This window comes from Canis lupus, chromosome 23 (genome assembly GCF_048164855.1).
Source record: "Canis lupus baileyi chromosome 23, mCanLup2.hap1, whole genome shotgun sequence".
Classification (NCBI taxonomy): domain Eukaryota; kingdom Metazoa; phylum Chordata; class Mammalia; order Carnivora; family Canidae; genus Canis; species Canis lupus.
Genome location: NC_132860.1, coordinates 28,141,594 through 28,165,607, shown reverse-complemented (window position 1 = coordinate 28,165,607; position 24,014 = coordinate 28,141,594). Strand labels below are relative to the sequence as shown.

The 24,014-nt window shown below is 42.7% G+C and overlaps 2 protein-coding genes across 6 annotated transcripts in view; one reads left to right on the top strand and one right to left on the bottom strand.

Annotated features, from left to right (window-relative positions):
- Window positions 1-4,212, top strand: part of XRRA1 (X-ray radiation resistance associated 1) — a 63,997-nt gene extending 59,785 nt beyond the window's left edge. For 4 of the 5 annotated variants that reach the window (XM_072794627.1, XM_072794626.1, XM_072794625.1 and 1 more), the window contains one exon: window positions 406-4,212. In XM_072794627.1, the coding sequence (XP_072650728.1) occupies window positions 406-659 (254 nt within the window). In that variant the 3' untranslated portion in view covers window positions 660-4,212. Of the gene's footprint in view, window positions 1-389 lie in introns of all 5 variants that reach the window. The other variant, XM_072794628.1, reaches the window with a different exon arrangement.
- Window positions 4,213-24,014, bottom strand: part of RNF169 (ring finger protein 169) — an 81,719-nt gene continuing 61,917 nt past the window's right edge. Inside the window, exons 5-6 of the mRNA XM_072794630.1 lie at window positions 11,466-11,565; window positions 4,213-10,904 (exon numbers count right to left, since the gene is read on the bottom strand). Of these exons, the coding sequence (XP_072650731.1) occupies window positions 9,720-10,904; window positions 11,466-11,565 (1,285 nt within the window). The 3' untranslated portion in view covers window positions 4,213-9,719. The remainder of the gene's footprint in view (window positions 10,905-11,465; window positions 11,566-24,014) is intronic.

Below are 24,014 nucleotides of genomic sequence, written 5' to 3'. Positions count from 1 at the left end.
TTGCCTGCCCCCAGCCTCTGTCCAGAACCTACCGGACACAGAGTAGTTTACTCATCTGCTAACTGGGAGGCAGAGGGCACAGGCATGTCAGGGCGGGAAGGGCCCTTGGCATCTGCCCCGGCTCTTCCTCTTGTGCAGACAGGCTGAGGCATGGAGTGAGGCAGGGAGTTGCCTAGAGTCACACAAGACAGTATGGACCAGAATTAAGGCCTAAGCCAGGAGGGGACCCACTGGCTTCCTAATGCCACAAAGCTGGGGAGGATGGCCTCCAGCCCTGTAGCATCCTCCTTTCACTCCATCCCACTTTCTGGCATGGAGGGGGTGCCTCCCAACTCAGTCCCCAATGTCTTGGGCTAGGGGGCACCCAGAGTGAGTGTGGCACCCCTCAGGCTTCGCCCCCTCCAGGAGCTGTCCTGCGCCAGCGGACTGAGCAGCGACTGATGAACCAGAAGCAATACCTGGAGGCCAAGAGGCTGCTGAAGGAGTTTCGGGCCCGCTACCGGCAACTGGTGCACTGCTCACTGCGAACCATGTTCAGGGCCGCGGCGCCGCCCCCAGGCCGCCCGGCACTGCGTGAGGGCCAGCCTAGGTTCAGCCGCTTCCTCCAATTCATGGATGAGTTCTGCCAGGAGCCCACGGCTAGTGACTCGAAAGGCTAAGGGCTGCGCACAGGGCCATGCACACTGCCTGTGCCCTCTGCCCTTTGCAGGCTCCGAGCCCCGGACCGCACCTTGGGGTTGGGTGGCCAGGTACAGGCCTCAGACCTTGGCTTGGCCTTGCTTGCTGGCTGCAGAGAGGGGGCACTGGTCAGGACCTCCCCTCCCCAGCCTGGGCAGGACCCAGCACCTGGCCCGGCAGCAATAAAGAGCGGGTGCATAGAGCAAGGTAGCCTTCCTTGTGGATTGGGCTAGAGAAAGATCCTGGCTGATGTGCACATCCTTCAGGAAACCTGCCTGAGTCACACCTGTCCACCAGCTGTGACGAGCACTGGGGTGGAAGACAAGGGGGTTGATGCAACAGAAAAGCAGCAGACTCTAAGGCTCAGAGGATGAACAAACCATCCATGGCCAACAAAGTGCACATGTTGCGGGGGTAGGAGGCAAAACTAATGCCTCCAGAAAAGGGGCTTTTGTTTTTGGTTGGACAGCTTTTTCTACAATGAGGGCAAACGGAGAGGAGGGAGAAGAGAGGACTGGAATTCCCTTAGCAGATGGCCATGGCCACAGAGTTGGGACAGGCTGAGGGGAGGGCTTGCATGGAGTTTCCTAAGGTCCTCTATTCCAGGACACCAGCTGAGGTCCCGTACTGCAAACACGGTAGCTCTAAAATGGATCCTGGGGCTATGCGAGGTCAGCCTGGGCTCACAGGTAAACTGGTTCTGGTCAAGGCAGCCTGTGGGGTTGCCCCTTTTTGTGAGTGTCCAACAGTCAGCACCTGCTCCAGAGATGGATCTAGAGGAGGCCATGGGGACTGAACTCCAGAGATTTGCATTTGGGGGTGGACACTGGGTGTCACTAGTCTCCCAGGCGACCTTTGCTCCCAAGGCTACTCTCCCGGGGGGTACCAGGAATCAGTGGCACAGGGATTAAGGATCCTCGGCAAGGCACAAACTCCTACAACTTAAGTTGCTATTAAGGTGATCCTTGAGCTAGAATCTTGTCCTGCAGCCACAGATCTGACAAGCACGGTGGCATGTCTGCTGTGAGCGTGAAACTGTTAGGGCACAGAAATACCTGCTCGCTCTCCTACTTGGCCACACAGTCTCACACATGGGACCAGCTGTGGTCATGCCAGACGCATACATCTGCATTCACACAAGTCACACAACATAATCACATATGCAGAGCTAGTTGCAAAGTCAGTTTTGTCATGCTTGTTGACACGGGCACCTGGACAGATACACGAGCTACAGGGTCGCCCAAAGTGGCACTCACAATGCAGCATGTTGCTGACTCACCACCTTGGATCTCTTGGGGCCCCAAACGCCCTTGGCCATAACATTAGGAAGGAGAACCACCCCGACGGTGACCCTGTAAGCCGTGCTCGGTCCCAGTCCCAGAGAACTGGATTGCACCTTTCAGCTACAAACGGTTACCAACCATAGGCTCTCTGGCTTGAAAGTCTCCTGGGAACGTCCTAGCCCAGCCTCAAGACCCGAAGCCTCTTGCAGTGCCCCTAAAAGATACTTCAGCTCCTGCCTGCACCCCTAGTGATGGGGAACTCATTCCCGTCCAAAGACTGTGCCTTCCCTTATTGGTAAAGCTATTGGGCGGTTCTAGCCACTGGCAAAGCTATCTGCCTAAGTGCCTCGGTGCTCTTGGAGCTGCTGTTTGTTCCAACGTGAGAACATCCTGAAGAGGCTCCATCTATCCAGACCAAATACTCTTAAACTTTCTCCGTTATTCTACACGGGATACCATCTGAATAAATTAGTTGCCCCTCCTAGTGCCTGTTGTAAGTATGTGAGGGTATCCCACGGTCTACTCACCCATCCTCCCGTGCAGGTGGCCTGCTGCATCTCTGGAAGCCATACAATTGTTTATCAATGGTGTCCATTCTTTTCTACCTCTGGAGTTGCCAGGATTTGATGTTTAACCCTCATTTTGCTATATGATAAAGGGCAGGCCATTTAACCTTACCCACAGCACCAGTGGGGTTTTCAATCTCTGGCTCCTTCAGGTGTTAAAAACATACTTTGAGGGCTCTTGAGCGAGCAAATTTCAGTCACTTGGTTTCCTGAATTTTATCCTTTTTTGAAGAAATACTAACTGGTCCTCATCTCAAGGAGTAAAACCTCTGACTAGAATTGTCAAATGAACATGAATTCATAACGAATCAGGGAAACCTTTTGGGTGGCATCTACCTTCCCTGCTGCCAGCACAGTTACTCTCCCCAGCACATCTGCCACTAGATGCTCTGACCCCCTGGGCTGCTTTCACCCAGTGCCCCCTTCCTTCTCCGTAAGTAGATGGGAAGCTGGCTGCCACACTCTTCTGAGCCTTCTCCAAGCTTCTAACAAGAGCAGACCAGAAGTAATTTCTCCATTAATGCTCAGAACCAGGTAGGGCCATCCTGCTTTCCTAGGCACTTCTCCAAGATGCCAGTAACTGCCTGGGAGCTGGATATGGCCAAGGAGAGGGCACTGAGAACTGATCTAGATACAAACTGTGTCTCACAATCCTGGCTGCTGTAGAATACTGCCCCCCACCCCCACCCCGCCGCCACTGCCACCGCTGACGGTGGGTGTAGACGGGAAGATTCTGGTCTCTCTCCCTGGCCAGGGAGATCCAACCCAAAAAGCAACTGGAATCTTAGAGTTCGCCAAGCCCAGAGTGGGAGGATGGCACCATCTTGAGGTGACTGAGCCAGGGCAACAGGAAAAGCAAGCAATCAGTGGCTTTGGAGTTAGAGGACCCAACTTCCAGGCTGTGTTCGGGCCAGAGTTTCCCATCTATAAAGGAGGGCTCCCCCTTCACCACACTGGGCTATCAGGGAGTCCATGAGTCCAATACTTTAGGGGCCAAGGGACCATCACATTCGTTCTTAGACCTCCAAGCAGCTGCCTTATTTCTGGCGAGTCATTTTAAAGACCCTCTATTGGAAAAGTCTTGAGCCAGATTTCAAGGCCCCGTAAGTAGTGGTTTAGCACGTATGGCATGTCTTACATCAGTCCTTCAAATTGGGAAACATTTGTTCTGTGATGAGAAATGGATGACACCAAGGGGATTTTGATGAATTCCTGAGCGGTGCTTTCAAAGCCAGTATTTTTAAAATCAGACGTTCTGAGTGTGGCCTCAGACAATGTCATCCTGTACGTTTGTTCTTTACTCTCTCTCTCTCTCGTGCCCTCATTAGGAGTAAGAACAGTTGAATAGAATTGGGTTATAAATTGGGAATAGCAGACCCCAGACACAACACACCAGGGAATCCCATTTTGCCTCTTAATTTCTCCCACCATTTTGAATGTAAAAGCAAGACATTTCAATGTGGCGCAACTCCCAAAGACAGCACCAAAAATCAGACACACCTAGTCTAAGCTTAGCCCCAGTTTACCTGTGATTGTGCTCTAGAAGTTAAGATTTTGACTAGAAACAATACTCACTTTCATGAGTTTGCCTTACTGTATTCTCAACTTGGGCCTCTCCTCAGGCAGGCAAACAGACACTGAAGAATGTACTTTGGTACGGTTTAAATAAACAACACATCATCCCATTTGATTGTGTGCCATTTCTTTGTTGACAGAAGAGGGCATGCCCTGTTCTGAGTCTGTCTTTGTCAAGATGCTCTTTCTGATGAGCTGGAGGCAGCAGCCAGCAGTGGCAGTGCACCAGGGCCAGGCCCCTTCTCCATTCTAATGTGGACAGCAGGCTGAAAACCAATATACACCCCATTTTCTGTTTCTAGGTGGGAAGAGCAAAGACCTTAAGGACAACTGTATTTGTACACATTGAGAGTAAACAGCATATCGGGAAACAACAAAAATCAAATCAAATAGGTGGCATTTAAGATAATTTTTTCCCTGGCCTAGTTCTCCATTGTCTCCTTCGGAATTGTGTTCTGCTGCAGGCCAAGGGCTGGACCCACTGACGGAGGGCCCCTGTTCCCACTGGAGGCATAGCTGGAGGGTGGGCAGGGCTATCAGGGAGACTCTGTCTACCCTCCAGACCCAGGACCCAAAAGTTACCAGCCTGACCTCTGAGGAGTGCATTGCCTGTTTCACTGCAAATGAGAGGGACAGAAGATGAGTAAGCCCAGCCTCAGCGTGGCTTTGTCCAACTAGCTGATGTAGACACCAGGTACAGGTAGACAGGGAGCCTGCCACACATATTAACAAGACATTAAGGAAGCATTTACTCACAAAGCGAAGTATGTAAATATTTTTCTTAGGAAGAATAAAAATACTGATAATACATAGAACAATGTGCACACTCAGTCTTGGCACTTTTTCTTCAATTTAACCAATTTCTAAACTGGTCGTGACCTCTGCTTATGTCTCTTTTCTCTGTAGAACAGTCTTCTGAAAGCTACAGTGGATAACAATCATGTGTAAAGATGCATTTTCTGTATCTTTGGAGGAAAAGCTATTCAGCAGCTTTTCCTAGAATCTCCCCTACCCGCCCCCCCCCCTCCAAATACCTGCTTTGTCACTTGATTGACAAGAATTTATAAAAATCAGGTCAAAAGACCATTCTGTGGGATGATGGAGAAAAGGCTAGCTGAGAAAGATTTAAGTCCCTAAGGAGTTCTTGATTTTCAAAGAAAAATGAAGGGCTGGCTGGGTTTTAACCATTGGTGGTTAAAATGATGACTATTCCAATCAAAATATATCACTTCCCAAGATACCATATTCATGTCACATAACGGGGTTTTCCCTATCTGGGTGTGTGTTCGGAGGATATAGGTATATTTTAATTCTAACAACAAATTGGGGAGAAAAAGCTATTAAAACAAAAAGCCGCCTAAATCATTTGGGTGTCCTCATTAGCAAATTGTGTAATTTAAACAGACTATTTCTTTAGATCCTAGAAAACCACAGTATAAAATAGGGCATTGGACCTCAATTTCCTTATTTCTTAGAAAAATGGGGCAGCAGGTGGGTGAGTTTGATCTGAATGATTTCCATGCCCTTTCCAGCTATAGCATTTTATGATTATAATCCAGCCTTCAATTTTTCTTTCCTTCCTCTCCTGCTGGCTTTCCATCTCAATGAAAAGCCAAGCAGGAAAAAGGAATCCAAAGTTGCTGCCCGTTGTGGTGAGAGGTCTGGATGGGAAAGAGGTGAGGAGGTTAGAAAGTTGGGACGTGGGCCTCCTCGGACCATGTCAATGATCCACACCTGCCTCATTTCCTGGCTTTTACATTAAGTAAAAGCAGTTCCTGAAGAGAAATTATTGTCCTGTGTCACTGGAAGGGAAAATTCATTCTCCTCTGGTAAAATTACTTAGGAAATGGAAAGCAGTGTTCCAATCAAATTCAGAAATACTGATGGCAGGGTGGGGGTGGGAGGTTGTCTAAAATGTTCGAGGCAGCCTGCTGGATGCTGGAGAGTATCTTAAATGGATCCTCTTAGATGAAGAAGCGGTCTTCCACATGACCGCGAACAAACTCCAGCCACATAGACATTCAAACACATTCCATTAGAGTACTGAGCTCCACGAGAGCAGGGACTGTCCTTTCCATCCTGTATCTCCATGACCCAGTACAGGGTTGGCACAAGTTCAAAGCTCAGGAACGTGTGTCAAATGGAACAGAAAGGGCGAACAGCACAGCCTTCAGTCATCAGCTCCACCAGTCAAGCACAGTGGCAGCTTCTCATCTTAGCTTGTCAGTTTGTAACCAGACAACAATTAATTAAGCAGCTTTAATCTCTTAAGGACATTGTTCTTTTAGGGAAAATGAGCAAAAACAAAAAAGAAAAAACCCCAAGAAAACCAGAAGGCATTCATCATCAATTCTTCCTCCAGGCAAAATCTAAATAAATTTGAAAAATTAAAAAAATAATAGAAGCCACTTACAAAGTTTTCCTGGGAAGCTTCAGCCAAAATAAACTAATCTTTTAAAAAGAGGCAATTATATGAAAGGGTCCAAGGGCTGGGTGCTTAATCCCCTGATTTGACACCAACCCAACAAGCCCAGATGACTTCTTCCAGCAGATACAATCAACAGGTCACAAATATGTTCCCAAAGGTCTTCCCCACTCTCAGGGCACCGCATTTCTTGGATTTCTCATCAGAATGACCTTCATCCTCCAACCTCTCCTAACTCCCCCTTTAATGAGAAAGCACAGAATGCATATACACAGGGAGCAGAGCTGATAGGACATGGGGAATTTGTATGGTGAATCAGATTCCAATGATTCGTGAGAAATGTTTGTGAAATAATGTCTCTCTTGTTCTCACTCACAAACTCTCCCCATCACTCTGTTTTCCTCTTTCTCTTTCTTCAAATAATTCATGTCAACCACTCCATTTGTGAGAAACTTCACAAACAAGCAAGCAACAGGACACAGACATTTTTCAGGAGGAGAAAGTGTTCAGGTTTTAGTTAAGTAAGGGAAGCATCTTAAAGTACAGATAATACCTTAGTGGTTTTTTTCCCTCCTCCAAAGCCGAGCAGATTAGAGGTTAGGCCCTGTCACTCCTTGACCTAAACTGCTTTGTCTTCACAGCAAGGACTACTCTTGCTCAGCTGAGTCAGTGCCACTCTAGACACAACAGTAGGTACAAGGGGGCAAGTCAGGAAGCTGGATCCAGCGTTTGGAATATCCTCTTAACAGGAGGGAGCTTTTCACTCTGCACCTGAAACTAAAATTTGTTGCTACTGCAACACAATTTCTTAAAATGAAAGTATGACTTTGGGGAAATATTTAAAATATATTTTTTTCTATTAAAAATATCTTTTTTCCAAAACCAAAAATCAGTTCCAACTGAAACCATGTTTTTCAAATGATTGGAGACATAGAAAAAAGGTGGCAAGTGGAAAAAGAAGTGTCTTTGCTAGTCCCGAGCAGACTAGCCTCCCGGGGCTTGTTCACTAAGACCAACGAGGAGCTCTAGCAAAAGGCAGTAACTGAGGCTTTCTCTAAGGGCATTGAGTAAGTCACCCTCCCCTTCCACGCAGACCAGTGCCGGCTCTGCCGTCTTGGGTACCAACCTTCCAGCAGTCTGTGGAGGCCTGTGTTGCTGGCAGGGCCTGGAACTGAAGTGGTGTGAATATTGAGGAATGAGATTGATGCGTGTTTTTAAAACATACATCTGCGTGTGTGCACGCACACAGACACACAGACACGCAGAACACATACATTCAAGTGAGTGACACTCCCACCAAAGTAGTCACTGAGGAGGTTCACGTATCTCAATGATGACCAAGATGCTTATGACATCTCTGGAAGTTCTCTCTGGGAACTGTTCATGAGCAGCAGGAGGAAATGGCTCCAACTGCTTTACAGCTACACCTCATTTGTAATTCCGAACCCTCTTGGCCCACTTTTACTCCTAGAGGCTTCAAATAGCTTCTGACTAGTTTTAGACTTATAATTCTCCCTCCTATAACCACAAAAGATTAAAGATTTGCCCAGAGAAGAGGGGGAAAATCTGAGAGGAACCAAAAGAAGGTGATACAGTAGATCCCTAGTGATCAGTGAGTCACCATTCTGGATCTTGGCTTTTGCCTTAGTAAGAAGAGGAGGTTGGAAAAAATGGTCCTTAAGGTCCCTTCCAATTCTAACATTTTAGGAGTCTATATTTCTACCATCTCTAGACATTGAGGAAAGTTCCAGAAATGTTCTTGCCAATGGCAACATCATTGGAAAATCTATACAGTATCCTGCTGGGGCCCCTCAAGAGGGACATCTTACACTGGGATACATAAGCTCTAAAACCTTTGTTAAAATGCCCGTCACATGACTTTATAGTAACAGCTCATACATGCACAGGGAATGCCAGCCCATGTGAGACTCCCTAAAATCATCTCTTAACCCCTATTCTCAATGAGCCCAGATGGGCAGAAGCACCAAGCACCACCAGGGATGCAAAAGACACATGGTGTCAGCTGCTAAGAAAAATAAATCCCAAAGGTCCATGGGACTGAATTTACCAGCTGCATCCAGCTAGATACCTTGTTTCCATAGTATGGAGTTTCAGCATTGCTCTTTCCTGACTTCTGGGCAAATTTTTGGGATTTTAGATCAACATTGCAGATAACCCTTGGACATGTAGAGAGCAGTAATGTTCAACTGTAGTCTGTCTCATAGAGTGGATGGTCTGCCCTCCCCAGCCCCAAAAGACAGAAGGCTGTAAACTGGGGGGGTGAGGAGCAGAGCAGATACTGCACAGTATTTGTTGATAGTTCCCACTGATCTCAAATATCTGCCTATGGATTTTGCACAATCAGTATTCAAATGCTCAGCCAGCTTTCCCGAGGCTCCCCTAGGCATGCCCATGGGTTGCAGTCCATTACAGCAACCGGTTAGTGTGGATAATCTATGGGATTTGTTGTCAGGAGACCCAACGGTCAGTCTGGGCGATGCCACTCAGTGCCAGAACCTGAACGTTCGCCCTGCAGTTCCATCATCTACAAAGGGGCTTACACATTAGCGCTCCTGGGAAGACCAAACTGAACCACAATGGTGAAAGTGGTCAACCAGACAGCGTTAATTCAACGTTACTTTTGAAAGAGGGAAAGTAAGTTAACTTTTGTAGAAGAGAATTCCATTGCTTTCATCAGGTATATTTACTTGTGGCACGGGTAAGGAGAAAGGGGACATAATCTCTTTTGGATCTGCCAAAGAACTGCCCCGTTCCACTTCTATGAGGAAGATGGAACTACTTTTTATCTGCAAGGCTGATTTAAAATAACACCCTGTTGAAAGAAGTCAGAAGGTCTGTCAGTTTAAGAAGGCATCCTCTCTCTCTCATCTACCATTTCTAAGTCCAGCCATCGTGCTCCTGAATCTCATTCCAAGTGGGTGCCGCCAGATTTGGCCCAGAAGCCCTCAGGGGTGGGTCACTCAGGGGGTAAGGAGTGCTTCCGGCCTCGGTCACAGCGAGGCAGACACAGTTCCCTTGGATATAGCCTACAAAGGCCCCGGAACCTCTCAGAACCGTAGCAGACAGTGTTTTGCCATTAGAAGAAACCCAAAGTGAGAACACTCAGCTCTTCAGAGATAAACGATCAGGCCCACAGACCTCTTAAAAATAGGTAATACTGTTCAGTAGGTGCTACTTGGCCCCGGCCACATTGCTGGACCGTAAGAGATACTGATCCACGCTTCCTTTCCGCCGACTCACAGTCCGCCTCTCGTTGTCAAACATGCGCTGCAGCTGCAGAGCCAGCTGCCGGTCCTCTTCCTCCTGCTGCCGCTTCTGCTCCGTCTCCTGCAGCACCGGGTCAGGTGGGGCCAGACCCACCTCGCCACTGCTCTGTCGCAGTTTCTTAAGGGAGCCATTCTGTTCCAAGTGCTTGGTCTTACAGTGTCTTTTCCGGCCCCGGCGCAGGGAAGGAAGTGGCTCCTCACCCAGGCCGTCTGCCAGTACGCCGTTCGGCGGATCAAAATGATTGGTGGCCTTCAGCTGCCTCTTTGTTTTGAGGACCCCACCCAGAACACTATTTTTGGGCAGCGCTGAATTAACTGCCGAGATGTTCGTGGTCATGCTTGAACAGGTTTTGTCTGACTTGGCATCTGGGGTTGGCCCCGGCCCTTGGTATTGCTCTCTCTCCAAAGAAGTCCCGCTGGCTCCCACTGTGAGTCCTGAAGAACAGCAGGTTTCCAATGGGACCTCGGGGCTCCTTTTACTATCACTGCCCTGCTCCGCTTTCGTTTGGCTAACAGAGGGGAAATAATCAAGGTCAATGGGGGTGGGTCCCGCACACTCAGAGAGTGCTTGACCACTGGCCAGTCTTGCATGTAGGGCCAGAGGTGGCTTCTCCTTGCTAGAATGGATAACTTCAGAGACTACTAAGTCTTCCCCTGCTTCTGGAGCCAGAGAGGTGAGGGTGGCTTTCGAAAGGGTCTTTTTGATCTGCCGCTCCTGAAAGATCTGTTCCCACTTTTTGAGGATCCTTGGACTAGCCTCATAAGAAGTCTGCTTCTGCAGGCTTCTGTTTAGGTTGCGGGGTGTTGATTTGATGATGAGGGGACTTAGCACTCGGCCATCAGGGAGTCTCTTGGGAGGAGTACATGGTGAGCAGACAATGGGCTTGAAATGGTTTAGTTCTTCAGAGATGCTGTCATTGCTCTCAGGACTGATGGAGCGTTCTGGCTTATGCAGGGAAGCCAAGGATGAGAGGGAGCTGAAGGGTAGACGCTTTTCCACGGTTAAGTCAGGGGCTGAGAGGCAGCGGTTGTTCTGCGTGGACAAGAGGACACCAATGATGGGGTTGGAGGCTGGGGTCATAGCTGTGACCTGAAAGAGGTTAGAAAGATTACATATACATACATATATACATATTTTTTTCTTTATAATTCCTTCATGATGGTAGAAGGATAGCAGGGGAAGACTAAAAAAAGGGATAAAGGGTGATGTGAGCCTAAGAAATGGGGAAAATCCCTGACCTAGAATGCACACCATTTGCAGAAATTCCTACACATTTGGAACAACTAATAAAATTGAAAACCTAGAGGGAATAAGACTGATGAATCACTGAGCTCAACCTCTGAAACTACTAATACACTCTATGTTAATTAATTGAATTTAAATTAAAAATAAATAACTAAACCAAAGAAAAGAAAACCTATAGGAGGAAAAAAACTCATCTAGAACTTTCAAAAAAGTTCTTCTCCTGGCCCTCATTCTACTCTTCTGGCTACTAATTCAAACTCTCTTCCTTCACATTTATTTGCAAAATTCTCCAACATAATTCCTATGCATAGGACCCATTCTACCTCTGCTCATCTGGAATAATTTCTTTCATGGCCATGTGCAAGAAGCTACAGGAAGGAAGTAGAGAGCTCCAGAAACGTGTACCTTGGTTTTGCTGGTTGGGGGTGCTCTGAGTCTGCTCTTCGCTCTGTCTTGAGCAGTGTCATTGCAGCTCTGACTCCTTTCCAACTTGGAATTTAGGTTCCTAAATAAATACAAAACATATAGTAATAAATACAATCAACACAAGACAATTAGTGAAAACTAGCCCATGTGCTCACTAAGGAAGTGCTTTCAAAGCCACCTGCCAAGAAAGACAATTCCCTTGGGCAGTTACAATAGGAAATGAATTAATTTATTAACAAAACACATTCTAAGAACAAATCCTGTCAAAAGAGAAAGAGCCCTCCAGAGAAGACATTTGATGTAAGCCTTTGTTTCCAAACTAGATCTGCTTAAAAGATAAAAGACCAATGGCTGTTTCGCTCATGCTTAGAGATAGGGAGAATTCACCTGCTTTAAGAGGGTGGATACAGTATTAGAATCACCTTTACAAACAACAATTCTTTTCCTTTTAATAGGCCCAAAAGTCTCCTCAAGCAATCTAAGTCAGTCATGAAACAAAATTTAAGTACTTAAAAAATACATAGCAGTGCACTAAATTTTTATGTAGGGAGTCAAAATTAAATGCAGTCTCTTCCTTAATTCATTACATTTGAGATTCCAAAGGCCTAAATCCTGGTGACTTCAGAGATTTCAAGAACACATGGCTTTTTTGTCTTATGCATGCAACATTATAACTTTACAACCCAATCCAATACCCACAGTACCTGTATTATAACACTAATCTTACTGTGTAAGAATTATATGCAGATGGCTGTTACCTACCCCAGTGACAAAGGGGAACTGTAAGTAGGAATTTTTTTGAGTTTGTGATTATCTTATTACTCACTTTTGCTTCCTACTATCCAATTTGTGCCTAACACACATCTAGCGAGAATAATGCTTTTACACATGTGTACAGCTGTTATTTTACCTGTGCTACAACTCTATTCAACAAGCATTTATCATACACTTACTGCATGCTAGTCACTGAGTAGCACCATCTAAGCACTGGGAATACTGAGAAAAATGAGGCATAGTTTAGGGTGTTCAAGGAATCAGAGTCCAGTGGGGCAGACAAATTATTCAATATAATACAGTGAAATGGTACAACTACAAAAAAAAGTATGCCTAGGAGATAGCATGGCATAAAAAAGGGAGTTATTAATTACCTGGGATGGAGGCAGAGCAGGGTTGGAAAAGCCTCCCTGAGGCACACTATTTTGAAGGACAAATAAGAATTTGCCAAAAAAGTCAAGGTGGATGCAGATGATCCCAAGCCAAAATTATTTACATGCATGACTCTATTTAGCTTTAGAATCAAATACAACATCATACCTACTCTTTTGTAGCAAAAGATTTACTTTTCTAAAGTTTCACTATGCCAGTGTCAGGATTAGCTCAGAAAACTTACAAAGGAGGAAATAAGATGCATCCCAGGGTGCCTCTCCTCTCCCTCCATCTAAAGGCCTGTCCTACCTACTCACACTGGCTTCTATGCCAGCATTTCTGTGCTATTCCTCCCATTCAATACTCTCTACTCCTATGTCTCAAGGCCACATCACCTTGCTATATGGCTCTGGTCTGCTGAACTAATCTATGCTATAATATTAATAGGAGAGGGCAGCCCTGGTGGCTCAGTGGTTTAGTGCTGCCTTCAGTCCAGGGCCTGATCCTGGAGACCCCGGATCAAGTCCCACGTCAGGCTCCCCGCGTGGAGCCTGCTTCTCCCTCTGCCTGTGTCTCTGCCCCCCCCCCCCATAAATAAATAAATAAATCTTTTTAAAAAATATCAATAGGAGAAAGTGATGGCCTACCTGCATCACATGCCTGAACTTTACCAAGAAAATTCAACACTGAACAAGCAAATAATGTGAGAGCTGTACTACCTAGTGGGAAACGTATTTTGGAACAGGCAGGAAACTTCGACATCACCCTATAATGGCAGCTGCTTACAAATCTGCTTGTTTTGTACTTTACCTAGAATACTACTGAAATCCATTTGCATTCTCAGAACCCACACAGTCCGTGATGTAAGCCACCCAGAAATAAATTGGATGACAGATTAAAATGTTAAAGAACACATTGGGGAATATTGCCAGCTTAACAATGTTAAGTCTTCTAATCCATGAACACAGAAGATCTTTCCCTTCATTTAAGTCTTCAACTATTTCAACAATGTTTTGTAGTTTTCAGTGTATAAGTCTTGCGCCTCCTTGGTTAAATTTATTCATAACTATCCTATTCTTTTTGATGCTATTGTAAATAGAATTGCTGTCCTAATTACATTTTCAGATTGCTCATTGCTAATAGTATAGAAATGCAACTGATATTTAGGTGGTGATCTTGTATCCTGCAACTTTGCTAAGTTTATGAGCTTTAGTAGTTTTTTCAAAATTCTAACATTACTAGGATTTCCCATGAATAATATCATGTCATCTGTGAATTGAGATAGTTTTACTTCTTCCTTTGCAATCTGGATGCTTTTTATCTCCCAACTTTATGAGATATAATTGACATATAATATTATATAAAGTCTACAATATATTGATCTGATCACTTAAAATATTGTGAAATGATTACTATGGTAGGGTTAACACCTTCATCACCTCACATAATTACCATTTACTTTTTGTGGTGAGCTCATTTAACTTCCAAGTATACTTGAAAGCAATTTTCAAGTATATAATATAGTATTGTTAACTATAATCACCGTGCTGTATATAAGATGCCCAGAACATACCACTGAAAAGTGTTTTTTTTTAAGATTTTATTTATTCATGAGAGACAGAAAGAGAGAGAGAGAGAGAGAGAGGCAGAGACATAGGCAGAGGGAGTAGGCTCCCCGCAAGGAGCCTGATGTGAGACTCGATCCCTGGCCCTAGGATCATGCCCTGAGTCAAAGGCAGGCGCTCAACTGCTGAGCCACCAAGGCATCCCATACAATTGAACGTCTGCACCCTTTGACCAACATCTCCTCATTTCCTCCATCCCCCTGGCAACCACGTTTCTACCCTGTATTTATGAGTTTGGATTTTTTAAGATTCCACACACATAAATGATATCATACAGTATGCATCTTTCTCTCTTATTTCACTTAGCATAATGTCCTAGAGGTCCATCCATGTTGCTGTACTGGCAAAGATTTCCTTCTTCCTCCTAGCTGAATAATATTCCACTGTGTGTGTCTGTATATAGACACCACATTTTCTTTATCTACTCACCCATGGATGGACATTTCAAGTGTTTCCATGGCTTAGCTATTGTGAATAATCTTGCAATTAATATGGTAGTGCATATAGCTCTTGGAGATCCTAATTTCGTTCCTTTGGATATATGCCCAGAAGTGGGATTGCCGAATCATATGGTAGCTCTATTTTCATTTTTTGAGGAACTTCCATACTGTTTTCCATAGTGGCTGTACCAGTTTACCTTCCTACCAGCAGTACATAAGGGTTCCCTTTTCTCCCCATCCTTGTCAACACTTATTTATTATTCGGTTGGGGAAAGCCATTCTAATATCTCTGTGGTTTTGATTTGCATTTTCCTGATGATTACTGATATTGAGCATCTTTTCATGTACCTATTGCCATTTTTTTTTAAAGATTTGAGAGAGAGAGAGGGAGAGAACAACAGAGAACGAGAGAGAGAGAGAGAGAGAGAGCGAGAGCGCGCACAAGCTGGCAGAGTAGCAGAAGGAGGGAAGAAGGCGGCTCCCCACAGGGCTTGATCCCAGGACCCCAGGATCATGACCTGAGCCAAAGGCAGATGCTCAACCAGCTGAGCTACCCAGGTGTCCTTCTGTTGGCCATTTATATATCTTCTTTGGAAAAATGTCTGTCAGTTCCTCTGCTGATTTTTTCAATTGGGTTGTTTGAGTTTGTTATTGTTGTCTGGTTTTTTGTTTTTGTTTTGCTACTGAATTATATGAGTTCCTTAAATATTTTGGATACTAACCCCTTATCTGACAGATGATTGACAAATATCTTCTCCCATCTCTCAGACCATCTTTTCATTCTGTTGATTATTTCTTTTGCATGATAAAGACTTTTAGTTTGAAGTAGCTACACTTCTTTCTTTTTTTCTCTTTCATTTTCTTTCTTTCTTTCTTTCTTTCTTTCTTTCTTTCTTTCTTTCTTTCTTTCTTTCTTTCTTCCTTCCTTCCTTCCTTCCTTCCTTCCTTCCTTCCTTCCTTCCTTCCTTTCTTTCTTTCTTTCTTTCTTTTTGCTCTTGTTGCTCGTGCTTTTAGTGTCATATCCAAAAAATCATTGCCAAGACCAATGTCAAGGAGCTCTTCCCCTATGTTTTCTTCTAGGAGTTTTACACTTTCAGGTCTCATGTTTAAGTCTTTAATCTATTACAAGTTAGTTTATGTGAGTGGTATAAAATAGGCATCCAATTTCATTCTTCTCAATGTGATTAGCAGGTTTCCCAATATCATTTGTTGAGGAGACTATCCTTTCTCCACTGAGTATTTTTGGCTCTCTTGTCTGCTATTAGCTGACCATACATGCACAGGTTTATTTCAGGGCTCTCAATTCTATTTCATTGGTCTCTGCCTATTTTTATGCCAGTATCATACTGTTTTGATTAATATAGCTTTGTAATATAGTCTGAAGTCAGAGAGTATGATGCCTTCAGCTGTTCTTTCTAAAGATTGTTTTGACTATTTGGGGTCTTCCATGGTTCCATACAAATTTTAAGATTTTTTTTTCTATTTCTGTGAAAAAGGTCATTGGAATATTGATAGGGATTGCATGGATATAGATGGTTTGGGGTAGGACGGATTTTTTTATTATTAATTCCTCTGATCCATAAATATGGGACAGCTCTCTATCTATGTCTCTAATTTCTTTCATCAACATCTTACAGTTTTCAATGTACAGATCTTTCACCTTCCTGGTTAAATTTATTCCCAAGTATTTTATTTTTTTGATTCTATGGTGAATAGGGCTATTTTATTTAATATTTGTTTGAGAGAAAGCAGGGGGAGGAGCCAGAGAAAAATTCTCAGGGAGATTCCCGGCTGAGCACGAAGCCTGACACAGAGCTTCATCTCAGAACCCTAAGATCATGACCTGAGCCAAAATCAAGTGTCAGACGTTTACCTGACTGAGCCACCCAGGTGTTCTCAGGCTGTTTTATTTCTTTTTTCAGATATTCTATTGTTAGTTTGTAGAAACATAAGTGATTTCTGTATGCTAACTTTGGATCCAGCAACATTAATGAATTCATTAGCTCTAACAGTTTTTTGTGGTCTTTAGGATTTTCTATATATAAGATCATATCATCTGCAAACAAAGACAATTTTACTTCTTCTTTTCTAATTTCGTGAGAATCTTTGAGTTTGTTTGGTGATCTATGTGCTTCCCAAATATAGATACTCAAACCTCTCCCCAGATTTGAGCAGCTCTTACTTTTTAAAATAACCTTTCTACTGCCTTCTCCCTCTCCTCCTCTTCTTTCAGAATTCTAATAGTTCGCAAATGGTTTCTTTTGATAGTATCCCATGATACTGGCTTTCTTCACTGTTTCTCATCTCCTTTCTTCTGCTTGATCCATTCTGCTGTTGTTGTTCTCCACTGGGTTTTTCTTTTCATTCACTGTATTCTTCAGCTGGAGAATTTTTGTTTGGTTCTTCCTTAAGATTTCTCTTTGTTAAACTTCTTCTTAAACTTCTTCTTCTTCTTCTTCTTTTTTTTTTTTTCTGTACTGTTGTCCTAATTTAGCTGAATTGTCTTTTTGTATTTCCTTGTAGCTCACTGAGCTTCCTGAAAACAGCTGTTTTGAACTCGTTACTGGATATATCAGAGATCTTCATGTCTTTAGGATCCATTACTGAAAAATTATTGCAATCTTTTGATGGTGTCATTATTTCCTTTATTTTTCATGTTCTTTGAAGTCTTTTTTTCCTTTTTAGATTTTATTTATTTGACACAGAGAACAAAAACAGGGGGAGCAGCAAGTAGAGGGAGAGGGAAAAGCAAGCTCCTCGCTGAGAAGGGAGCCCTACATGAAGCTCCATCCCAGGACCCCAGTATCACAATCTGAGCTGAAGGCAGACACCTAACCAATTCAGCCACTCAGGCACCCCTTGTTCCTTGAAGTTTTGCATTGCTGTCTTCACATTTGAAGGAGCAGTCACATCCTCCAGGCTCAAATATCTTCCATCAGCCTTGGTAGGGATTCTGAAGCTTTCTCAGACCTTCTATGGATACACCTGCTCCTTGCTTCTTGCTCCCTCTTGTGGCAGAATTCTTAAGCTTGTATGAATTCTCTTGATCCTGCAACATAACAGGTCAAGTGCTGACAGCCACCATTTTGCTTTTTCCAAGGATGGCACGGAAGCTCAAATTTGCAGTCTCTCCCTTGCCCAGAGTCTGGGTAGCTTTCTACACACACTCATTAGCCATCTATCAATACTCATCCTCATTGCCACTGGGAATATGTACAGGAAGCAGGCCACAGGGTGGAAGTGTGAATGAAGTATATGAAGTGCTGGGAGTGCCTGTGAGTCAGGTGGGAGGATCCACAGATGAAGATCTGCTTATTTATTTGAGACATTTCTTCATTTTAAATATAGGGTTTTAAAGCTATACTTTTCCCTCTAAGCACAACTTTTACTGCACTCCAACAATTTTACTATGTTGGGTTTTATTTTCATTCCTCTCAAGGTATTTTCTAATTTCTCTTGTGATATCTTTTTTGATCCATTAGGGTTTCTTTAATGTATTGTTTAATATCCACATATTTGTGAATTTTCCAATTTTCCTTCTGTCACTGACTTATAGTTTCATTCTGTTTTGGTCAAAAAAAGATATTCTGTATTATTCCAATCTTTTAAAATTTATTGAGACTTGTTTTGTGGTGTAACATATGGTCTATTCTGGAAAATATTCCATATTTTCCATTCCATACAGTAAAATGTGTGTTCTGCTGTTGTGAGGTAGAGTGCTTTATATATGGTAAGTCTAGTTGGTATACAGTATTGTGCAAGTCTTCTATATCCTTGTATACCTTTCATCTATATATTATATCCCTTATTGAAAGTGGGTATTAAAGTCTCCAACTATTATCATTAAAATGTCTACTATTCCCTTCAATTCTGTCAGTTTTTGCTTCATATATTTTGTGTATCTATTATTAGGTGTACATGTGTTTACAATGGTTATATCTTTTTTTTTTTAAGTAATCTCCACACCCAACATGGAACTCAAACTCATGACCTAGAGATCAAGAATCACATGCTCTACTGACTGAGTCAGCCAGGTGCCCCATATAATGATTATATCTTCTTAGTAGATTGCTTTTTAAAATAATTTTATAATGCTTATCTTGTTTTTTGTAATTTTTGTCCTAAAGTCTACATTTTCTGATATTAGTTTACCTACTCCGGCCAGTTCTCTTTTGGTCACTGTTTGCATAGAATATTTTTTTCTATACTTTCATTTTCAACCTACATTTGTCTTTGGATCTAAAGGGAGTCTCAGCATATATAGTTGGATTTTTTTTTCTTTTCTATTTTTCTTTCTTTTTTTTTTTTTTTAGAGAGAGAGCTCGAGAGGGAGGGGCAGAGGGACAGAGAAAATCCTAAGAAGGCTCCCAACATTCATTGTGGAGCCTGACATAGGGCTCGATCTCACAACTCTGAGATTGTGACCTGAGCTGAAACCAAGAGTTGGATGCTTAACTGAGCCACCCAGGTGCCCCTATATGAATATTTTTTAAAAATCCATTCTACTAGGACGCATGAGTGGTTCAGTTGGTTAAGCGTCTGCCTTCAGCTCAGGTCATACTGGGATCAAGCCCTGCATTGGCCACCCTGCTCAGTGGGGAATCTGCTTCTCCTTCTCACTCTGCCTCTCCCCCAGCCTATGTGCTTGCTCTCACTCGCTCTCTCTCCCAAATAAATAAAATTTTAAAAATAAATAACCCATTTTACCCATCTCTGTCTTTTATATTGGAGAGTTTAAGTCACTTACATTTAATGTAATTACGATAAAGAAGGACTTAACTTCTGCCATTTTGCTATTTGTTTCTTATATGTCCTATACCTTTTTTGTTCCTCAATTCTCCACTAATGTCTTCTTTTGTGTTAGACATTTTTTGTTCCTCAATTCCCCATTAATGCCTTCTTTTGTGTTAGATATTTCCCAGTATATCATTTTGATTCTCTTCTTATTCCTTTACTAAACATGTTTTAGTTATTTCCTAGTGGTTGCTATGGGGATTATAATTAACACCTTAATTTAAAATAATCTATTTCAAAATTAATAACAATTTAATTTCAATAGCATACAAAAGCTTTGTTTTATATAACTATATTCTCTCCTTTTTACACTTATTGTTATATGGACAGCCACAAAAACCATGATGGTAAAAACATCTCATAGCCATAAACATATTATGATTGTAGTATTAGTCAAGATAAGAGGCTTCAAAATACTGGCTGAGGATAGTCAAGACCAGTGAACTGGATAATATTCTTAGAGCTTGAAGAACTCAAACAACATTTTGACTGAAAAATAAGAGAAGTAACTACTCTCACTACATTCATTTCTGTATCCCTGAACCCTAACACATAGTGAATATATTTTATAAGTTTCTTATAAACAAACAAAAATATGTACAGAAACACCTCTCTCCCCCTTAAGAAAAAAAAAGAAAAGAGGAAACTTCAACATTTATTAGGAATGTAATATCTGTCAGGCACTGAGCCGTTTTAAATATATTGTATCTCCTTTAATACATACAGAAACCCTATGAGATAGGCATTTTACAGACAAAGAACTGAGGTAGGTGATCCTCCAAGGTCACACAGCTGAAGCCAAGGTTTAAACATGTATCTCTATGATTCTAAGGCCTATGCTCTTTCTACCACAGCATATTGATCTTATAGATCTTACAGACCCAGCACATCTAGGGAAGCTCTTTTCTAAACACATAATGAAGTCATAAACAAGAGAAAGCAGCATTGTCTCAAAGGCAACTGGCTTAACATTTCCATTGCCAAGAGACCAGATGGTTTTTGGGATGCAGAGTTAGGCTAAAAATACCCAAAACCACAATGAATCTGACTTACAAACAAAGAAAAGGAGGGGCTGCCAGTATAAACATGCAGCTGGAAAACTAGAAGATTTAATGCTTATAAAACACTGCTTAAAGGGTTTTCAAATGGTAATACATGATACAAAACATTAGATAGCTCATGCTCTCAACTGTTCAATCATCACTCTCACATATCCAAACCACATTAGTTTTTTAATTAAACTCTCAGGTCTGGTAGAGCTGAGTTCCACTCAGAAGCTAAAAGCTGGAGAGGAGCCTCCTTTTAGCCCCTCGCCTGTGGGTATGAGCCCTCCCAACCACCACCACATACACACATACTTGAATGAAACCATCAACTTCTTTAGGCCCAGTTGTAGCCACCATGTACCCAGAAATGGGTGAGACTTTGTTATAATCCTTTCTTTATATATTTATGATCTGAGTTATCCACTTTGTATACCCTAGTATCCTTTTTTTAAGTGTACAGTTTAATGGTTTTTAATTCACAGTTACTTAACCATTACCACAATTTCAGAACATTTCCATCACCTCATAGAGAAACCTCATGCCCTTTAGCTACCACTCCTAAACTTCCATTTCTCCTTGGGCCCTAAGCAACTACCGATTTATTTTTTGTCTCCACCTATATGCCTATTCTGGACACATACCAGTATCTGTTTTGTGATCAACAGGAACACTGTTTACACAACTATATTCTAAAATGACTAGCATAATGCAAAAGGATTTCAGTCCCCTCAGATAGCAGGATAACTGGACAGGTTCTTACTTACCTCTGTTAGAACAAGGCAGGGAATAAATTAAGCAAACAGAAGGAAGACAGTTTTCCCTTGCAAGGCAGATCATCTCAAGACCAGGCTCCAAGTGCACAGCCTTTAGTCACAGGGTTCTGACAATGGTTTGATGAAAAAGCAAATAGGTTTGGAATAAAGAGAGACCTGAGTTCCAGTTCCATCTCTGTCACTATAATGAGGTGAGAAGCTCTTGGGTGAGTTACTTAACCTCTCTGAACTGCATGTTCTTTAGCTGTAAAATGAAAATAGTACTACACAATTTGTAGGATTCATGTGAGAACTAAATGAGGAATGTAAAGCACTCAACATGACAGGATGGGGGTGCCTGGGTGGCTCAGTGGTTGAGCATCTGCCTTTGGCTTAGGTCATGATCCCGGGGTCCTGCGATCAAGTCCCGCATGGAGCTCCCTGCAGGGAGCCTACTTCTCCCTTTGCCTATGTCTCTGCCTCTCTCTGTCTCATGAATAAATACAATCTTCAAACAAACAAATAAACAACAACAAAAAAAATAACAGAATGCACTGGATAAAAGCTAGTTCTCCTGATGCTACCTACCACTTACCATCCCACCCTCTGAAAACTATCAGGTATTTCTGTCCTGGTATGGCAGAGAAATTGACACCTATGAAAACTGCCACTCTCTTTAAGTTCCACATCATTTCTCCTTGAGCTAGCTTCCCTTTTCAACCAGATTCCACTACTTTTAACAAGATTTGTCCTCTTAACAATGAGTTCATCTGCTTGATTTGCATCAATTCCTTTATCCCTCCCCAACACACACATCCACACATGCCATCACCAAGTCTTGTGGGCTTCCTGTAATTCACTACCTCATCTTTCTCTCACAGTCTCCTCTCTCTCATGGTTACTGCTGGACTACTCCCTTCACACAATGTGCTAAGTCTAAATCTTAGATTTTTATGGAATTTTCCAATTGCCCTCACCGCTTTCTTTTCATGCCATGGCCTCATTTTCTCCACTCTTTAAGCCACTTCTAGGGGCTTCAATTTTAGAGGTCAAAAGAATCTTAAAAACCACCCAGTAAAAAACCCTGACCAGCAGTAGGTAGGCATAACAACCTGCATTTTACATAGATGAGACAGGGTGGAGGGGGGTAAAGTGAGTTTACTTGAGCTCACACTGCTACTTCCCTACCAACTCCCTAGATGAGGCTTCCCATCCCCACCTCTCTGGCTTTACCTCCTTTCATCAATTCTAGAGCTGCTTCTCCAATATCATAACACTTGTGTGTCTGTTTGGTATCTGATTCCTGAAAGTATCTGTATTTTCATTTGTTCATTTTCAGGAAGAGGGACAAGTCTGAATATTTAATTTACTCCAACACTCACTGGGAATGCATTTAATATTGCTGAATCTGTCAGTCTTTGCCTCTATCTCCTCAAACACACCTTAAAATAAACACCTTAGGTGTTTTTTGATGTGCCCCATTCGGAACCACAGACTCAGGATTAAAGTACTTGGACATTAGAAAACAAAATAATGTGGTTAATTTCTACTTAATTAAGGCTTAATTATTACTCAGTGGGAAACAGATTTTTCTTTTATAGACTCTATAGAAAGTATCACCATAAGCTATTGTTAATGTATTAGAAGAGTAAAAGCAACTTTATAACATATAAGCCTTATCACTGTGGTCACTAGACTCCCTAAATCCTATCTTAATCCTATGGAATCTAGTCTATAAAACAGCTACCAGCCAGTCAATTCCTCTACAGCTCCCAGAGCTCTCCCTCCTATGTTGCAAGTTTGACAATCAATTCTGACAAAACTCCAGTTTAACCTACCCACAGGCACAAGACCTAACATACTCAAACATTCACCAAGTATTTATTGAGCCTCCCCTACAGGCCAGGCACTGTACTGAGCACTGCAACTATAAAGGTGAACAAAATGTTGTCCCTGCTTGCCATGGATTTAAAGTCTAGTGGGAAGATGGCCAGAGGCAGTAGAGGGGTCTATAAGAAGGTGATGGGGGAGGGGATCCCTGGGTGGCTCAGCGGTTTAGCACCTGCCTTCAGCCCAGGGCATGATCCTGGGGTCCCGGGATCGAGTCCCACATCGGGCTCCCCGCTTAGAGCCTGCTTCTCCCTCTGCCTTTGTCTCTGCCTTTCTCTCTCTCTCTCTCTGTCTCTCATGAATAAATAAATAAAATCTTTAAAAAAAAAAAAGACGACGGTGATGGGGGACAAGGGGTAGAGTGGAATGAGCTAAGAACCCTCAGTTCTAACTCATATTCCTACTATGTGGCAAATCATATTCTCTCTCCAGGCTTTAGTTTTCTCATCAATAAAACAAAATAATTAGGTAATATAATACTTAAGATCCTTCTCAGCTCTAAGAGGCTACATTCTGATCGGCTCCCTGCTCAACAGGAAGTCTGCTTCTCCCTATGCCTCTCCTCAGCCCATTTCCCCTGTTCATGCTTGTTCTCTCTCTCTCAAATACATAAAAATAAAAGAATATAGCAAGACTGGCAGCAATAGTCACTGAACTTATCATGTGCCAAAAATCTTGGTAGGCGCCATTTACTTAAGATACAACTTTGTATAGAATGAGAATACTGAGATTACTTTTTTTTTCATTTTTTAAACTAGAAAGAGGATAGATGGTTTAATTATATTCCTTTTTATGATTATGCCCTATTTGCAAGAAGAATCCAAAACGACTTACT